Source organism: Trifolium pratense, linkage group LG3, assembly GCF_020283565.1.
Source record: "Trifolium pratense cultivar HEN17-A07 linkage group LG3, ARS_RC_1.1, whole genome shotgun sequence".
Taxonomy (NCBI): Eukaryota; Viridiplantae; Streptophyta; class Magnoliopsida; order Fabales; family Fabaceae; genus Trifolium; species Trifolium pratense.
Window position 1 is genome coordinate 43881146 of NC_060061.1, and position 17088 is coordinate 43898233.

The 17088-nt window shown below is 34.2% G+C and overlaps 2 protein-coding genes across 2 annotated transcripts; one reads left to right on the forward strand and one right to left on the reverse strand.

The window, feature by feature from the left end:
- The first annotated feature begins 3028 nt into the window (after window positions 1-3028).
- LOC123913955 (protein TORNADO 1-like) lies at window positions 3029-8416 on the forward strand. The gene is made up of 3 exons (XM_045964896.1): window positions 3029-4684; window positions 5107-6353; window positions 6880-8416. The coding sequence occupies exons 1-3, from the start codon at window positions 3178-3180 to the stop codon at window positions 8263-8265; spliced, it is 4140 nt and encodes a 1379-aa protein (XP_045820852.1). The 5' UTR covers window positions 3029-3177; the 3' UTR covers window positions 8266-8416.
- A 511-nt stretch (window positions 8417-8927) lies between these two features.
- LOC123913956 lies at window positions 8928-11651 on the reverse strand. The gene is made up of 2 exons (XM_045964897.1): window positions 11438-11651; window positions 8928-10671 (listed from the first exon to the last, which is right to left on the reverse strand). Exon 2 carries the CDS (start codon window positions 10636-10638, stop codon window positions 9334-9336), a length of 1305 nt encoding a protein of 434 aa, XP_045820853.1. The 5' UTR covers window positions 10639-10671; window positions 11438-11651; the 3' UTR covers window positions 8928-9333.
- Between the last annotated feature and the right edge of the window lie 5437 nt (window positions 11652-17088).

A 17088-nucleotide genomic window follows, 5' to 3' on the forward strand; every position in this document is an offset into this window, starting at 1 on the left:
CTGAGACTAGAAATTCAAAAGTATCAAACACAAATTATATAAAAATATAACAGAAAATCACATTTTCAAATGCCAACTCTTTCACCCAATCAATCGTTGCTAATAGTCCTAGAGCCTCTCCAATTACTACTGTCATAACCAGTTGAAACCAAAGTATCTCACTCCCATAAGCATGCCAAATTCATCATCTCTTAAGTAGATTCTTATTTCCACTCTATTGTGATATTCAACATTGTATTGACAAGGAACAAATAGAGGATAAAAAATAGAGCAAAACCGAACTTCTAATGTATATACGCAAGAAAATGCTTAGCTACGAGAATCAAGTGATTGAACAATGACTTGTATTTATATAGTCCATCCTAATAATAGGATTTATGATTTGTCAATTACAATGAGTGAAAGCAGTAGCGGAGTCAGAAAAACTATAGAATAGGACAAAATTTCACATGTGACATAATATATAAATAATTCAACAAGATATATTAGTTTTGCTCTAAACGACCAACCACTAAAAATATCAGTTTTGAACAAAAAATCTCAATTTTTTTTAAAAATTCTCAGTTTTACTTAAACTAACTCATAAAATCTCAATTTTTGCCCCAAACCAACCCGTAAAACACCAAAAAAATTTACCATAGCTTGAGCAACTGTCCAAGCTTGTTGGGCATTCGCTCCGCCCATAAATTCTATATTATTTAGTTTAATTTATAGTTAAATAATATATAAAATTGTAGTAATACTGAATAATATCTAAAAAATGGGCCCAGATGCTGTTTGGGATCTTTACTTGTTCTCACATCATAGCCCACAGACTAATTGACACTGTCATCTGATGGGCCCCTTTGCAATTACCACTGAAAGTGAATCAAAGGGCACCCCCCTTCCTAAAATTATAGTATACCTGCTGTTGCCACAAATAGGAAAAACAAATATTCTTTTATTCTCTCTATTTGTCATCTTGACACAGTATTCATCCAAATAATAATATGGCCCTAACACAAGTATTATATTAAGTTTATTGATATGTTTGAATTTTGAACATCAAAATACAAACATTATATGTATGTGTGTGATGCTATATATATTTATCTTTTTCTTTTTTTGCTTTTTTCACAGCTTATATGCATTTTAAAAATACACACAAGATGTGTGTCAAAAAAAAAAAAAATACACACAAGATTTGTTTGAATGTATGTTGTATAATATTTACAAACCCGGTATAATTAGAGGTAATTTGAAACACACGTAATGTCTTAAATGGACCCGGTTCGAACTGGATTTGGAGGACTTCTTCGTCACCCTTTCGGAGCTTGGATCATAGGCTTCTCTAGGTTCCTCTCCGGATCTTCCAACACCCTTCATGTCGAGATACATGTGAGTCATCAAGGGTTGTTATTGGCTAATCAGTTTCAATACCAGGACATTACCTGTTATACAAACTCTCTCCATTGTGTCGATATTATTCACGCTCAAATATGCTACTCTGATTCAAGGCATAAAATATCATTCAACTTATTTGACAAGTGCGCATTGTCCAAACCTTCTGAAATGAAATACTTGTGCCGACTTTCTTGCTAAACTTTGAGCCTTTTCTGGCTCACTAACACCCTTCCATATGGCCTGAGTGAGCTCCTCTTCACAGACTCTACTGAAACCTAATTAGTTCCAGAATGTGTAGATTTTTTCTTTTTCTTTTGTGTTTTTCTTTAACTTTGTAACAAAAAAGTATCTTAAACGAATAAAACTCTGATACTATTTATCGGAGAGACGAGAAGATGGGTAAGTAAGTAAGTAAATAAAAAAAAAATAAAAGAAGAAATATTGCACCCACTTGGTGATTCAAAATCTAACTCAGATAAAATAAAATAAAAAAAAGTATTTCTTCATCTTTTAGGAGGAGCCTTGAGAAGAGGTTGTATTTTGTCCACTACTCACTACTCAGCCTCCCTTTTCCTCTACTTTATAGGATTCTTTGTTTCATTCTTCTTCTAGTCTAGTGGGAAAGGAAGAAAATATGAAACGGACAAACTTTTCACCCCCCCCCCCCCCCCCCCCCCCCAAAAGGTCAAAAAGCACATCCCCCACACTCATTAATTGGCTCACATTTTGTAGATATGCTTTTAACTTGACTTTTTTTTTTTATTTTAAGTTGTTTTTTTATCAAGCATATCAGCATATGGTTTTCAGATAATTTGGAGTTTAACTATAAGATACGTAAAACTTAGTTAAAAATTTGTCTTATTAAAAAATGATAGAGCATTATATTAGTTGGTTTTTATTGTTCCTTAGTAGCATTATATGTGTTGTCTAATGAGAATGCAAAATTTTATATTAGTTGGTAATGCAAAATTGGGAAGAATGTGTTGGTTCACTAAGGTTGATGCACAACCATGCTAGAATACGTAAAGAATCAATGCTAATGAGAAAGAAATACTTTGCTTAAAGTGACACCATCAAGAGAAGTTAAGAATATAACAAGAGTTTTTAAACAAAATTCTCAAAAATTCACTTTGAAACAATGTTTGGATTCACTTTGGAAAGGATGTGATTTTCAAGATTTGAAATTATTTTGACATATTTGGAATTTTGATTAGAAGTGATTTTGTTTTTAAAATTAATTTTAATTGAAAGTTAAAATTTATAATTTTTTGTCTCCATTTGTAATTTTTACAGTTAAATTTATTCTTCAATTCATACTGGCGGATTTTTGTCCCAAAATATTAGGGTAGCGACAAGTGAATTATATTGATAAAATAAAAAAACAACGCGATCCAATTAATTTTTATTATATAACTCATTTATAATTAAATTCAATTTTACATATAAATTTTAAGATACTTATGAAAAATTCGTATCAATATTATAGTAATAAAAAAAGACACACACACTTCCACAAGTCCTAGCTTAATTGACAAAAAAAAAACCAAAATTGTTAGACTGGACCGGACGTCATGACTGAGATTAGAATCCCAACTCTCTCACTTGTGTGTGTGAGTTTATAATGACATCTTCATTTCGTCTATTTGTAAAAAAAAAAAAACACTACATTACAATGACTAACTCTGCATTTGTACACTGTCTTCCAAAAAGCCTATGGATTCCAAAACATAGTTTTTAGATGTTGGGGTTTATACAACAAATCTTTGCAACTTAGAAACAGTTTCTAAACTAACAATGTCATCAAACCAAAACCTAAAAGACCTACAATGGTTTCTTCAAGCAATCACCATGGAGAACCAAAACCTACACAGCATTTCCTTCTACCTTTCCCAACCAACCTCAAATTGTTACCAAGAAACAAACAACTCCATAAACATAAACATTTCCAAAGAAAATCAACAACACTTTTCCAACCTCTTAACATCACTAGCATCATCCAAGAACACAAGTTCAACTTTAAGAAACTTAGAGTTTCACAAAGTTGAATGGGAATCACAACAGGTAAAAAACCTTGAAACCCTTTTGAGGAATCATCAAAATTTAAAGCAAATTCTTTTTAGAAGAAATAGATTCAATGGAAAAAGTATGAAAGATTTTTCTGATATTTTGAAGGAAAATAAAGTTATTAAAGAGATTATGTTTTCAGAATCATGTATTGGTTCTAATGGAGCTGGTTTAATTGGTTCTTCTCTTATGGTTAATCATAGTTTAGAAGAGTTGCAGATTTGGGAAGATTCAATAGGTTCAAAAGGTGCTGAAGAACTTTCAAAGATGATTGAAGTGAATCCAAATCTTAAGCTTTTAACTATTTTTGACTCAAATGCTATTACTGCTACACCTCTTATATCTGCAGTTTTGGCTAGAAATAGAACAATGGAAGTTCATGTTTGGTGTGGTGATCAAAATGGTGAAAAAAGTTCTAAGGTTGTTGAATTTGTACCTGGTAACAGTACATTGAGAATTTACAAGCTTAACCTTTCAGGTACTTGTAGAGTTGTTTGTTCTTTAGGAATGAATTTCACTGTTAAATCACTTGATATGACTGGTGTTAAGATAAAATCGAAATGCGCTAAGGAGTTTAGATGGGTTTTAGAACAAAACCAAACCATAAAAGAGGTTAATTTTTCAAGAACATGTCTTAAAGATAAGGGCATTGTGTATGTTGCAGCTGGACTGTTTAAGAATCATAGTCTGCAAACTTTGCATCTAACTGGAAATTGGTTTCGTGGAATCGGTGTCGAGCATTTACTTTGTCCTTTGAGTAGATTTTCATCATTGCAAATGCAAGCTAACATTAGTTTGAAGTGTGTTACTTTTGGAGGAGGGAGAACAAGAATAGGAAGGGATGGTTTGGCAGCTATAATGCAATTTCTTATAACGAACGAGACAGTAATGCGGTTTGGGATACATGATGATGAGAGTTTGAGACCAGATGATTTTGTTAAAATCTTTAAGAGCTTAGAGAAGAATGCTAGTTTGAAATGTTTGTCTTTGCAAGGTTGTAAAGGTGTTCAAGGAGAGACATTGCTGGAGATAATTATGGAGACATTGCAGATAAATCCTTGGATTGAAGAAATTGATCTCTCTAGAACACCTTTACATAATTCTGGAAAGACTAATGGAATTTATCAGAGATTAGGGCAGAATGAGAATCCTGAACCAGAAATGGATTTGATCAAAGATATGCCACTCACTGAGCCTAAGAGTTGCAGAGTTTTCTTTTGTGGACAAGAATGTGCAGGTAATGTTTTGAGTATTTATCTTTGATGTTTTAATATCGATTAATTTCGTGATACACCACCTTAAAAAATTAATCAAATTAGATCATGAAACTAAATTAAGCACTGTTTTCATATAAACATAAGCTAATAGTAAGTGTCTGTTTGGACTGATTTATTTGAGAGACTGTTTAGGAGATTTTATAGAAACAGCTCATGACATGTCCATAAGCTTACTTTTAAGCTTATTTTCATAATCCAAGATAACTTATGAAAAGAGCTTACAGATTATATGAAAATAATTTGACTTTATTATGTCTTTTGTCATAGGAGTAGCTTAAACATAAGCATTTTTATGATAAGGACTTATATGCTATAAGCACATAATTCAACTGTTTATCCAAATAGAATCAACCTGAAGTAGAGTTTAAATTCATATTTTCAGGCAAAACCACACTTTGTCAATCAGTATCGCAAAACTTCTCTTCTTCGGCGGCGCTTCCCTACTTGGATCAAGTAAGAACAATAGTGAATCCAGTGGAGCAGGCTGTTAAAACAACAGGAATGAAGATAAAAACATTTAAAGATGAAGATACAAAGATTTCAATCTGGAATTTAGCTGGTCAACATGAGTTTTTCTCACTTCATGATCTTATGTTCCCGGGGCACGGAAGTGCATCGATTTTCATCATTGTATCGAGTTTATTCAGGAAGCCAGGTAATAGAGAACCCAAAAGCACTGCAGAGATTGAAGAGGATTTGCAATATTGGCTAAGGTTCATAGTTTCCAACTCCAAAAGAGCAGTGCAACAATGCATGCTGCCTAGTGTAGCTGTTGTTCTTACACACTTTGATAAAATCAACCAATCATCACAAAATTTGCAGCAAACGGTCGATTCAATTCAAAGACTGAGAGAGAAGTTTCAAGGATATGTTGAATTCTACCCAACTATATTCACGGTTGATGCACGATCATCAGCATCAGTTAGTAAACTCACCCATCACATCCGAAAGACATGCAAAACAATTCTACAAAGAGTACCGCGAGTTTACCAACTTTGCAATGATCTGATACAGATTTTATCTGAATGGAGAGCAGAGAATTACAACAAGCCAGCTATGAAGTGGAAGGAGTTTGGTGAGTTGTGTCAAGTAAAAGTCCCACATTTGAGAATCCGATCGAGACATTATAATAAAGAAGCGGTTGAAATGAAACGAAAAGCTGTTGCTACTTGTCTTCATCACGTTGGTGAAGTGATTTATTTTGATGAGTTGGAGTTTCTAATTTTAGACTGCGAGTGGTTCTGTGGTGAAGTACTTGGTCAGCTCATAAAGTTGAATGTTAGAAAGCATCACTCTTCCGAAAACAATGGATTCATTAGTAGGAAGGAACTTGAGAAAATCTTAAGAGGAAGTTTACAAAGTCCAATTCCTGGTATGGGATCAAAGGTATTTGAGAACTTAGATGCTAGTGACCTTGTGAGAATGATGCTTAAACTTGAACTTTGTTATGAGCAAGATCCATCGGATCAAAATTCTCTACTATTGATTCCCTCCATTCTTGAAGAAGGTAGAGCAAAGCCTCAGAAGTGGCAGATAAGCTCACCAGATTGTCTTTATGCTGGACGCCATCTTGAGTGTGATGATTCAAGTCATATGTTTCTAACTCCTGGATTCTTCCCTCGCTTACAGGCAAGAGTTTCTCCATCGTGTTCCTCTTTTTTCCCTCTGTTTCACCCTTTTCAGTTGTTTCTCGCAAGCTCTTTTTCATTTTTTTATATGAATTTATTCCTGCACTTATAGTTTCAAATCAGTTGTAAATCTTAAAATGCAGAAAATAGTGGTTTGTTCGAATTCTGCTATGCTATAGCGCTATAAGACTGCTATTTATGCTTTGTATTAAATAGCTGCTATTTGACAACATTTTCCCAAAATTCATTCAATGTTGGTTATTTTTCTGATGATAGATATTCATATAACACAAAAGAGGTTCAAAGAATGCAGGAACATTCTATAAAATAGATTGGAAGGCACATCATTAGGATATACCTGCAATTCTGAAAAATATATCAACTATATGACACCCATTTAACTACATTTTTAAAAACTGATTATATTTTGTTCTTCACTCATAAGTCCTCAAAGCTACAATCTCTAGAATTTTCAGTATTTCTTTTACTACAATTTTCTGATTGAATTTTTTCATTTGGTGCTGCAGGTGCACCTTCACAACAAAATAAAGTCTCTCATGAATCAACATGGCGCAACTTACAGTCTTGAGAAGTACCTCATTTCAATCAGCATTAATGGAATCTATATCAGAGTTGAGCTTGGAGGACAACTCGGTTACTATATCGACATTCTTGCATGCTCCACCAAAAACTTGACAGAAACTTTAAGAGTCATTCAGCAACTTATAATACCGGCTATTCAAAGTGTTTGCCATGGGATCACCATGACTGAAAGTGTCATTAGACCTGAATGCGTGCGAAATTTGACACCACCTAGATACAGAAGAACTCAATTTGCTTCCCTGCAGCAACTGAAACAAGCACTACTTTCACTTCCAGCAGACAGCATGTATGATTATCAACACACATGGAGTTTGGTCTTGGATTCTGGCAGGCCTATTCTCCACGAAGGGTTTGATTTTGCGCGAGACCTTTTATCGGATGATGACTTCCGGGAAGTGCTGCATCGCAGATATCATGATCTACACAGTCTTGCTCAGGAACTGCAAATCCCACCTGAAAACAACCCTGAAGGGCAAGATCAAGCTGTAACCTTAAGCAATGAAGCTGAAAGAGTTGAACCAACCTTTGGAGGCATTGCTAAAGGGGTTGAAGAAGTTTTACAAAGATTGAAAATTATTGAACAAGAAATCCGAGACTTGAAGCAAGAAATCCAAGGGCTCAGATATTACGAACACAGACTCCTACTTGAGCTTCATCGCAAAGTGAATTACATAGCAACCTTCAATTCTCAAGTAGAGGAGAGGAAAGTACCTAACATGTTCTATTTCGTAAAAGCAGAGAACTACTCAAGGAGACTGATCACCAGCATGGTTTCTGGCATGACAGCTCTCCGGCTTCACATGTTATGCGAGTTTCGGGGACAAATGCATGTTGTTGAAGATCAAATGGGTTGTGAAATGATGCAAGTTGATAACATGGCCGTGAAGTCTTTAGCTCCATATATGAAAAAGTTCATGGTTATGGTAACTTTTGCTCTTAAAATAGGAGCTCATCTTGCAGCTGGAATGGGGGAAATGATACCAGATTTGAGCAAGGAAGTGGCTCATTTGGCTGGCTCTTCAGTTCTCTTTGGTGCAGCAGGGGCAACTGCAGCTGGTCTTGTAGGGGCTGCTGCTATCGGTCGTAGAAACAGGTCCACGGAAGGTTCAAGGGGCATTCAACAAGACATAAAAGCAGCACAGCAATGGATGGTTGATTTCTTGAGGGAAAGGAGGTGTTCCACAGGGAAGGATATTGCAGAGAAGTTCGGACTATGGCGTGTAAGGTACAGGGATAATGGTCAGATTGCATGGATCTGTAGAAGGCACATGTACGAGAGATCTGCAGAGATAATTGAAGTGCCTATTTGAAACAGAAGAAATTGTTATACAACACTGGGAACCTTAGTTTTCAAGTTTCTTTTTTTTTTTTTTTTTTGTTTGTTTTTTGTCTGTATCTGAACCATGAATATCAGAATATGGCATGTATTGAAGTTCTCCGGAACATTAAGAGTTCAAATGTTCATCTAGTGCATTTCAATTGAGGATGAGTTTCGCAAAATCATAGCGTGCCACCGTGATTTTGGCAAAAATTACACTTCGGAGTTTGAACAAAATCACAGTGCCACCACCGCGATTTCATCAAATTCACCGTGATTCTGCTAGATTTTAGCTTCTAACTTGATGGAATCTTCTTCACTAACATTTCTGATTATCTGATATGATATAATTACATTTAAGAGTGTTTTTCAAATTAATTAAGAATAAACATGACTATTCCCAAAAATATAAAATTGACAAATAAAATTTAGGCCAAAAAACCATAAAGGCTCATGATACTGTATGGCATGAGCTTTTGCATGTGAAACAGAAGAAAGCTAAATCCTGGAGATTTTTCTTTATCTACTTTAGTGTTCACCATGTGAATGTGGGACCATATTATCACTAGTAGTATCCATCATTAATAGTATGTTGTATCATAAAGTTCAATTCACAATCATTGACATTAAAAACAAAAGGACAAAGAAAGAAGGTAACACAGAAAAGATCATGTAACAGTTAAGATAGCAACAAGCTTGTGAGAGTACAAAGTTATATTCCCTGTAACCTACAACATCAGAAGAAATACAGAAGGAGACACCACACTGGATACTACATTATTTCATTTCACTGCTATTATCAGTTTTCTGGACTCGAACTCCCTATGGTCAACGAAAACACACAGTCCCACACACAAGGGATCTGATCGTTGGATGAAGATTAGAACGACTGTATTTTGAATTTGCTACATTGACTTTCAAATACATATTGAATACGATCCAATCTTCATCTAACGACCGAGATCCATGACTGCATGACTAAAGAGAATCCAAACCTTAGCTTTCGTTCTAAAATCTAAAGTCACCTGCCCGTATTCCCTTAAACCAAGGAAGCAAAATCTCAAAAGAAAGCTCTGCTCCCATAATAGACACGGGAGGTACCATTGTTAGATGGTGGTAGCTTCTGCTCAGTACTTGAATTTCCAGAACTAGTAGGTTCCCTTTCAATGTCCATATTAGGAAGTTTCATTTTTGCCAATGACTCGGTAAATTGTTGCATACTTTTCATGTACATGTCAACTATATCCTGCTGCACCATCTGCGGCTCTGGCTCGATGTTCACAGTCACAACAGGCTTAGGGAATAAATCACTCGGAACAACACTTGAAGAATCACTCTCACCATCTTTGACATCCACTTTTTTTGGTTGCTCGGTGCCTGAAACTTGTTCGTGACCAGGGTACTTAGAAGCTGCAGCAGCATCAGATGATTCTGAGCTTTCAGGTGCAGGAGAAGAAACTCCATTTGTTGACACACTGCTCGGTGGAGAATCAACCTTAGGAGGTTGCACTTGCACAGACTCTTCACTGCATGCCGAGAAGCTTTCCACAAGCCGAACACCTGCTTCAGAACTATGATCATCAGCATCAGAAGTGGCCAAGCTATCAGAGCACTGAGTCTCCTCACACGAAATGCCAAAGTATTCTGAAACCATTAAGTGGTCTTCATTTACAATCTTAGGATCTGGAAACTCAATTTTATCCAAATCTCTGGCCAACGACTCAGATGTTTCCGAGTCCTGCACAGTCAGATGATTCGCCACTTTCCTCGGCATTTCAGATATTGCCATAACATCAGGTGTAGCACCGGTATAAGCAATTGACAACTGAACAAAACCTGAAGGAGAATGAAACAGATCATTTGAAGAAAGCGTTGAAAGAGAAAACTCTTTCTCTAGTTTCCCATTCTGAACTAGTACTTCCGACAACGGTACTAAAGCAAAACCGAGCAACTGATCTTCAAGATAATTCTTCACCCTGCTAAGCATCCATATCTCACATTTGAGAGAAGAATCAACATCCCAAACATTGATACGAAGATTGTCATTAAACACAGGGTTCCTTCCTCCTCCATTGATAGTCTTGGTAGATACAGTGTTCTCAGGATTACTTGTCAGGCAAATCTTAGCATAAACATCTTGCTTGTGGTATATGCAAATGTTCTGAATGTCTCTAGCCTGATGTATGTAAACGTCAAGCACTCCAACGCATTCCTCGGCATTTGACATGATAGTTTCCTTTCCATTGACCTCAATGTCCTTAGAGGAAGGACCATTGCTTTGTGTTAAAGCATCAGACCTGTGCTTCTCACCTTCACCCAAGATTGAGGTTCTGAAGGGTGACACAACAGATTGTGGAGAATCCATGATCAAATGATTCAAATCACAGTAATTGGGAACCTGTCAAAGCACAGCAGCTACAAGAATGTCAAAAATTCACACTAAATTATAAGTCAAACTTCAAAACTAAAACAAAAGACACAAAATTCTTATGCTTAAATCCCACATCTAGGTACTAGCATAACACAAAATTCACTAATCAAGAACTAAAAACACAGCTTAAATAAACTGAACTAAAATCTAGAGTTAAGCAGATCCAAAAAATAGAAACAAACACCACTCTGCATATAAAGCAACATAGATAGAAAATAAAAAGGAAAGAAAGAAGCTTGAATTTGAGTTCCTCCAAACCTTTGAGAAGCCAATTCAGAAATGAGAATTAAGGTCAACAAAACACAAGTGGAACAACCAAAACCTATAAACCTCTCAAAATTGAAACTTTCAAATGATATTTACTCAAATAAACCTAGAATTGTCCAAGTTTAAAAACTAGCCAAAACAATGAAAAGGGTAGTGAAAAATTTCATCAGATTCCAATAAAGCTACAAACTTTATTTGCTCTAAACAGGAAAAAACAATTCCACAGAATCCAAGAGAGGAAAAACAGGAAAAGCATAAACACGACAACCTATGCTACATGACAGAATTCCAACACAACCCCACTTTAAATTTCTCTTCAAATAACACAAAAAAGTACTAAAAAACAAACAAAAATTCAAACTAGAACCAATCAATCAAAATCTTCAAAAAGAAAAGTAAATAAATCTGCAAAGGTAATAAAGAATGGAATTTTCAGGTTGAAACATAAGATGATGTGGTTTTTTACCTGTCTTTGTGGATTGAAAGTCAAAGTGGAATCTTTGTTTGTGTTTGTGTGTGGCTCAAAAACAGAATCAAAGGATGTTTGAGTGGGTGAACTTCGGTAAGTGTTTGAGAAAGAACAAAGTTGTTTAAAGGGAAAGGATGAAACTGATTGCTAAGAAAGATAAATTAATGAGTGTAGGGATCTATCTATGAGGAAATTACATACAATAAAGTGCAACTTTGTGTATTTGGAGTGTAGTGTAGTTGTATAATTTTTTTTTTTGGAAAAGGCAAAATGGCATTAAAAGCAAAAAGACTTGTGTTAGAATTTTTCTTTGGAGTGTAGTGTAGTTGTATAATAATAGTATAATACTATAATATATACGGTAGGAACTATGATGGGAAACCAAATTATTTTTTATGCATATATGGGAAACCAGCTATAGCCTATTTTTGTAACAATGGAAGAAAGTGTTAGAAAATTACACCAATTATATGTGTGATTTAAAAAGTAGTCGGAAAAGCCACTTGGTTTGGTCTAGTGGTGAGGGGTTTGGGTAGTATGTTATATCAAGATTGAAGTCAAAATATATTTGACGAATATAATTGATCTATAGTATAAATAATTTTTCATGTGTTAGAAACACTTTTTTATAGTTTAACGGTTCTTTAGGTGTAAAATATTATATCTTTACCAATCGAACTAAGTCCATATTGTTGTTGCGAATATAACTTATATGTGGGATCTGGAATTCGAACTCAGACCACTTTAATAATATCTTTGGTATCTATCATTTGAGCTACACTCATAGAATTAATTAGTAAAAATAATATAAAAATATTGGAATTCATTCCAAATAAGCTGCATTCATTTATTCATCTAAATGATGAAATTATAGACATTTCAGCCAAAAAAAATAAAACACTCTTTTTAATATTCTTTCTAATATTTACTCTCTAATTAGTTGAAATTAATGTGGATCCCTCATTTTAGAAATAGATTTAACTTCTTTTTTTTTGTAGAAGCTAAATTTACTCATCCAAATTAACACAAGAGATAATCGAACCTGAGACCTTAAGAAGGAGCACACTGTCAGATCTCAAGTCAATACCACTGGACCAACTCAAATGGATTAGAAATAGATTTTTCTTAAAGTGGTGAGACTCACATAATTTTCATTCAATTAGAAAATGAGTGTTAAAAGAGTCTTCAAAAGAGAGTGTTGTTGTTAACTATTCACCAAAAAAACAAATAGAGTCTTGTTATCACTCTTCCGAATTTTTACATGGGAGGTATAATTCAAACCATTCACTATTTTTAGACGAAATGATAAACATCATCTAAAACTCGCACACATGAATGTGAAGTTTCGTTCGAACGCAATAAAAATGTTGAACTAACAATACAGATAAATCATTTACTTTATTCAATCTTGAATATATATATATATATATATATATATATATATATATATATATATATATATATATATATATATATATATATATATATATATGTGCATAACCAACCAGTGACCCTAAATAATTTTTTTATAACAATGTTATTGTTATGAAATATACCGCTATTGGCAAGAAATATATTGTGCTATCTAATTGCGACTATATATTTCTTGTGTATAAAAAACATCTTCAAATGTATTTTTGTCGGTCATTTTAATCAATGAAATTCACGAGCTGGTTTTTTTTTTCAGTGGTAAATAATATTATTATATATTAAAAAACAAAGAGGGACAAATACAAAAGGTAGAAACCAAGCATCACCAAAATGAGTATCGTAAGTACTAAAAAAACACAACGCTCCAGAAATACCAAAATCCGGCTACCATAATAGGGGCACCGAAAACACACATCTAACCCTAAAAAACAACATGCACCAAAAATAAAAATGCTAATAGAGAAAAGAAGGTCGAAAAGAAGAACAACATGGAACAGTCCACCCACGAGTCCGAGAAAACGAAACCGAACACAACACCTCACTAACCTCTATTAGCGCCAACATAAGACAAATTGCACTTCACACTCATAGAAGGAGCAGAGAGACCCATGATTCTTTGCCAAAAACTATTTTTAGATAAAAAATTTACCTTATCAACCAAAGTGTCGACATAAACTAATTGCCCAAACCAATCAAAAACAGGCGGATTCTACTGTGAAATAGCTTGTTAAGTATTTCACGGTGCACAAGTAAATTTTTACCATTGGATATTGAGAGTGCACCATATCTATCATATATTTCTACAGCATATTTTTTCTCACTTTTGGGGGGCCAAAATCAAGCAATTGTGAAATTTAGAGGGTTAAAATCAAGCATTTGAAATGTGGGGGGCCAAAATCAAGCAATTGTGAAACTTGAGGGGCCAAAACTGCATTTAAGCCTTTTAAAAATAAACCTTAACAAATCCATTATCTCATCGTCGGAGTCAGACACTGTTACCAGCCGCCGTAATGCGACCCCCAACGACACCAACTACCGTCGCCGGCCGACCCCGACAACAACTCCTCCTGAACCTCCCCTTCATCATCTTCTCTTCACTTGCAACCTTCACAAGGTGAGGATTATCAATACCACCACCCAATGTTCACAGTCAGATCTTGCAAAATTCCTTTCATCCATTTTTTACTATGATAGTGTTTATTTTATTATTAATCTTAATCATTTCAATTTGATTTTTCCTCATTTCTAATTCCAACAATATTACCATAAAACAATATTTACAATGATATAAAAAAAAACTCTAATAAGCAAGAAAAATGGAGAAAAGATGAAAATAAGTAAATGAAATATTTTATGGAGAGTGAAATTTATGTGCTTTGGCCAACCACTTATGTTCTGGGGTTTGATGTTGAGGTTGAGTTTTTGTTCTAACAGTGAAGGTGGAAAGACGAAGGTGTGGAAGAGAGAGGAGGAACATGTGCATTAGGGGGGGGGGGGGGGGGGGGGGGGGGAGAGATATGGTGTGGAGAGCATACTATTAATTTATTTTGATCTAAGGGTAGTAAAAGGTCTTTCATGATACAAGACTTAGGCAACTTGTGCAGGTTAGAAAAAGCCTCAAAAACATACATATTGGATTGGATTTACACAATTTTTTTGGTAAAATTTGAACCACAGACCGATAGAAAATGGGTTAGTTTGGACTAGATTGATCGGGTGACATTTTTAAGTGCAAATTTATAGTATAAAAAAATTACACTTTTTTAATAATATTTTAGGATTTTCAAATGTAAAATTTAAAAACAAAGTAAAATTCCTCGTATCTTAATGCATTATATATTAAAACACATTCAAATTATCCATTTATAAACACTACAAGCTAGTAGTAGTTGCAGCAGAATAGGCAGTATCCTACACATTCACCCCTTAAGGTTTTTAAACCAATCATTAAAAGTGAATTTGTAAAATCAACAACAAAACTAGATTAGTCTAAAAAAACCAACAAATTAAACTTCAGACATGTGGATTGTGAGGAGTATTCATATGTATCACACATTTATATGCCAAAATCGTCGTTTGATTTTTTTATAATGAAATAATTTTTTTATTTTTTCTATGCAAATCTAACCCACAGCTTGTAGGTCTCAAATTCAAACCTGAATTAAGATGTTCAACTTAACAAAATTAATATTTCTTAGAATTTTGAGTCTGATTTAACTTCAACCTGCAAAATCAGGTTAATTGTAAGGTGAGATTATCTCTACTTATAAACTCATGATCATATCATCTCACATCCGATGTGGGATGGACTCTTCACACACCCTCACACCCAACACTATTGGGTTTGGTGCGGATATAAATGTTGGGTGACACGATAGCAGAAACACACGATAGCAGGTGGCCCAACAGATATTGGAGGATCGTTATCCACATACCAAACCTAATCGTGTTGGGTGTAAAAAAGTGTGTTAAGAGACTCACATAAGATGTAAGATGACTCGAACATAGGTTTATAAATAGAGATAATAGTCACCTTAAAAATTGGTTTTGTAGGGTTTAGTAGGTCAAACTCCTAATTCTAAGCTAATATCAAAACCTCCTCCAAGATTTGTTGGGTCGCATACTATCAGATTTTCGCTATTGGGCCACCCACTAAGCTCAATAGTGTTGGACATTAGGGTGTGTGTTAAGAGTCTGTCTCACATCAAATGTGAGATGATCAAAACATGAATTTATAAGTAGAGGCAATTGTCACCTTACAAAAATTTGGTAGCATTGAGTTAGGTCAAACTTTCAATTCTAAGCTAGTATACCAGAAACCTGATAGCAGTGGTCCAACAAATTTTAGAGGATTCATTTACTTATATATATCCGACATTTATATTCATGCACTAAGATCAATAAGATTGTGAAAAGATGTGTTAAGAATTCGTCTCCCATTAAATTTGCAATGAATTGCATATAAATTTATAAAGAGAGATAATTCTTTCCTGACTAGTCATTTTTTTTAGGTTGGATTAGAGCAAAGGAATATTTGTTTATTAAGTTAAGATTTATAGAGAAATTATAATTAAGTAATTTTTCTCAATAAATATTAATTAATAAATAAATATATAGATATAATAATGAGAAGAAAAGGAGGGAGGTAGAAACACGCCGACCCACGCGATGGACCGAAATGACAAAGAGACCAATCAGAATGCATTTGAGTGGATTTTTGTAAGTGGGGTATGCTGCTGTATGTGCTTTTTCTCCACATGATATCACTTTTCTTTTTCCATTCAGATTGACAATAACATCTGCCAAAAGAATGTATATTAAAGACTGCATCTGCATTGCAGTTCTGTTATGCTATTGCTTCTACATTTTAAGCCTGCCAATTTAAAAAATGTTTGCCAAGGGAAAAATAATACAGTATATGGAGATAATATAAAATAATGAGAAAATAGGTTTAATTATATTTTTGGATAAGATGGAGTATACTACTATGACACACAAAATTTATTGTGAATCTAAACATATACTCGATGTATGTTTAGTGTTGAGTATCGCTTCGAGTTCTATGTATAAGGAAGAGGCTCTGAGGTGATCGAGAAGTTGAATTATTGTTATCTGGACCGTAATATTATTATTATTATTATTATTATTATAAATACTGTCGGTAACATTGAAACCCTAATTCATTCGTTCATCTAATAGAAACGAGCTGTAGCGAATTCTACAGTCGGATACGTACCTACGGAGAACTCCGTTACCAAACTTCTTATGTTTATCATCGTTTGCTTTTCGTTATTATTTCTTTTGTTACTGATTGTGCACAACAAAAATAGAATTGAGTTTTACGTCAAATTCTCGCTTTCCAATACAATGCTTGACCTTAATTTTTAGAATTTACACATTGTAGCTTTAGACTTGCGGTGTGTTTGAAAAATATCGGACGCAAAAATAAAGAGGCTAGGCAAGTAGGCATTCAATTTTTTTTGTAGTTGTAGTCATTTTTTAGATATTATAGTTGGATGTGAAAACTTAGATTCATGTATATTCAACTAGTTTAACCAATTGAAATATTCATTCTACTCCACCCACTTTGTCCTCTAACTTCATTTTCTACTTTCTTCCCACTTTCTACCAAAATTTTCATTTTACAACAAATGAAAATCAATACTACTACTCTACTCTACTATTGAAGATGCAAATTAATTTTAAAAACCAATTAG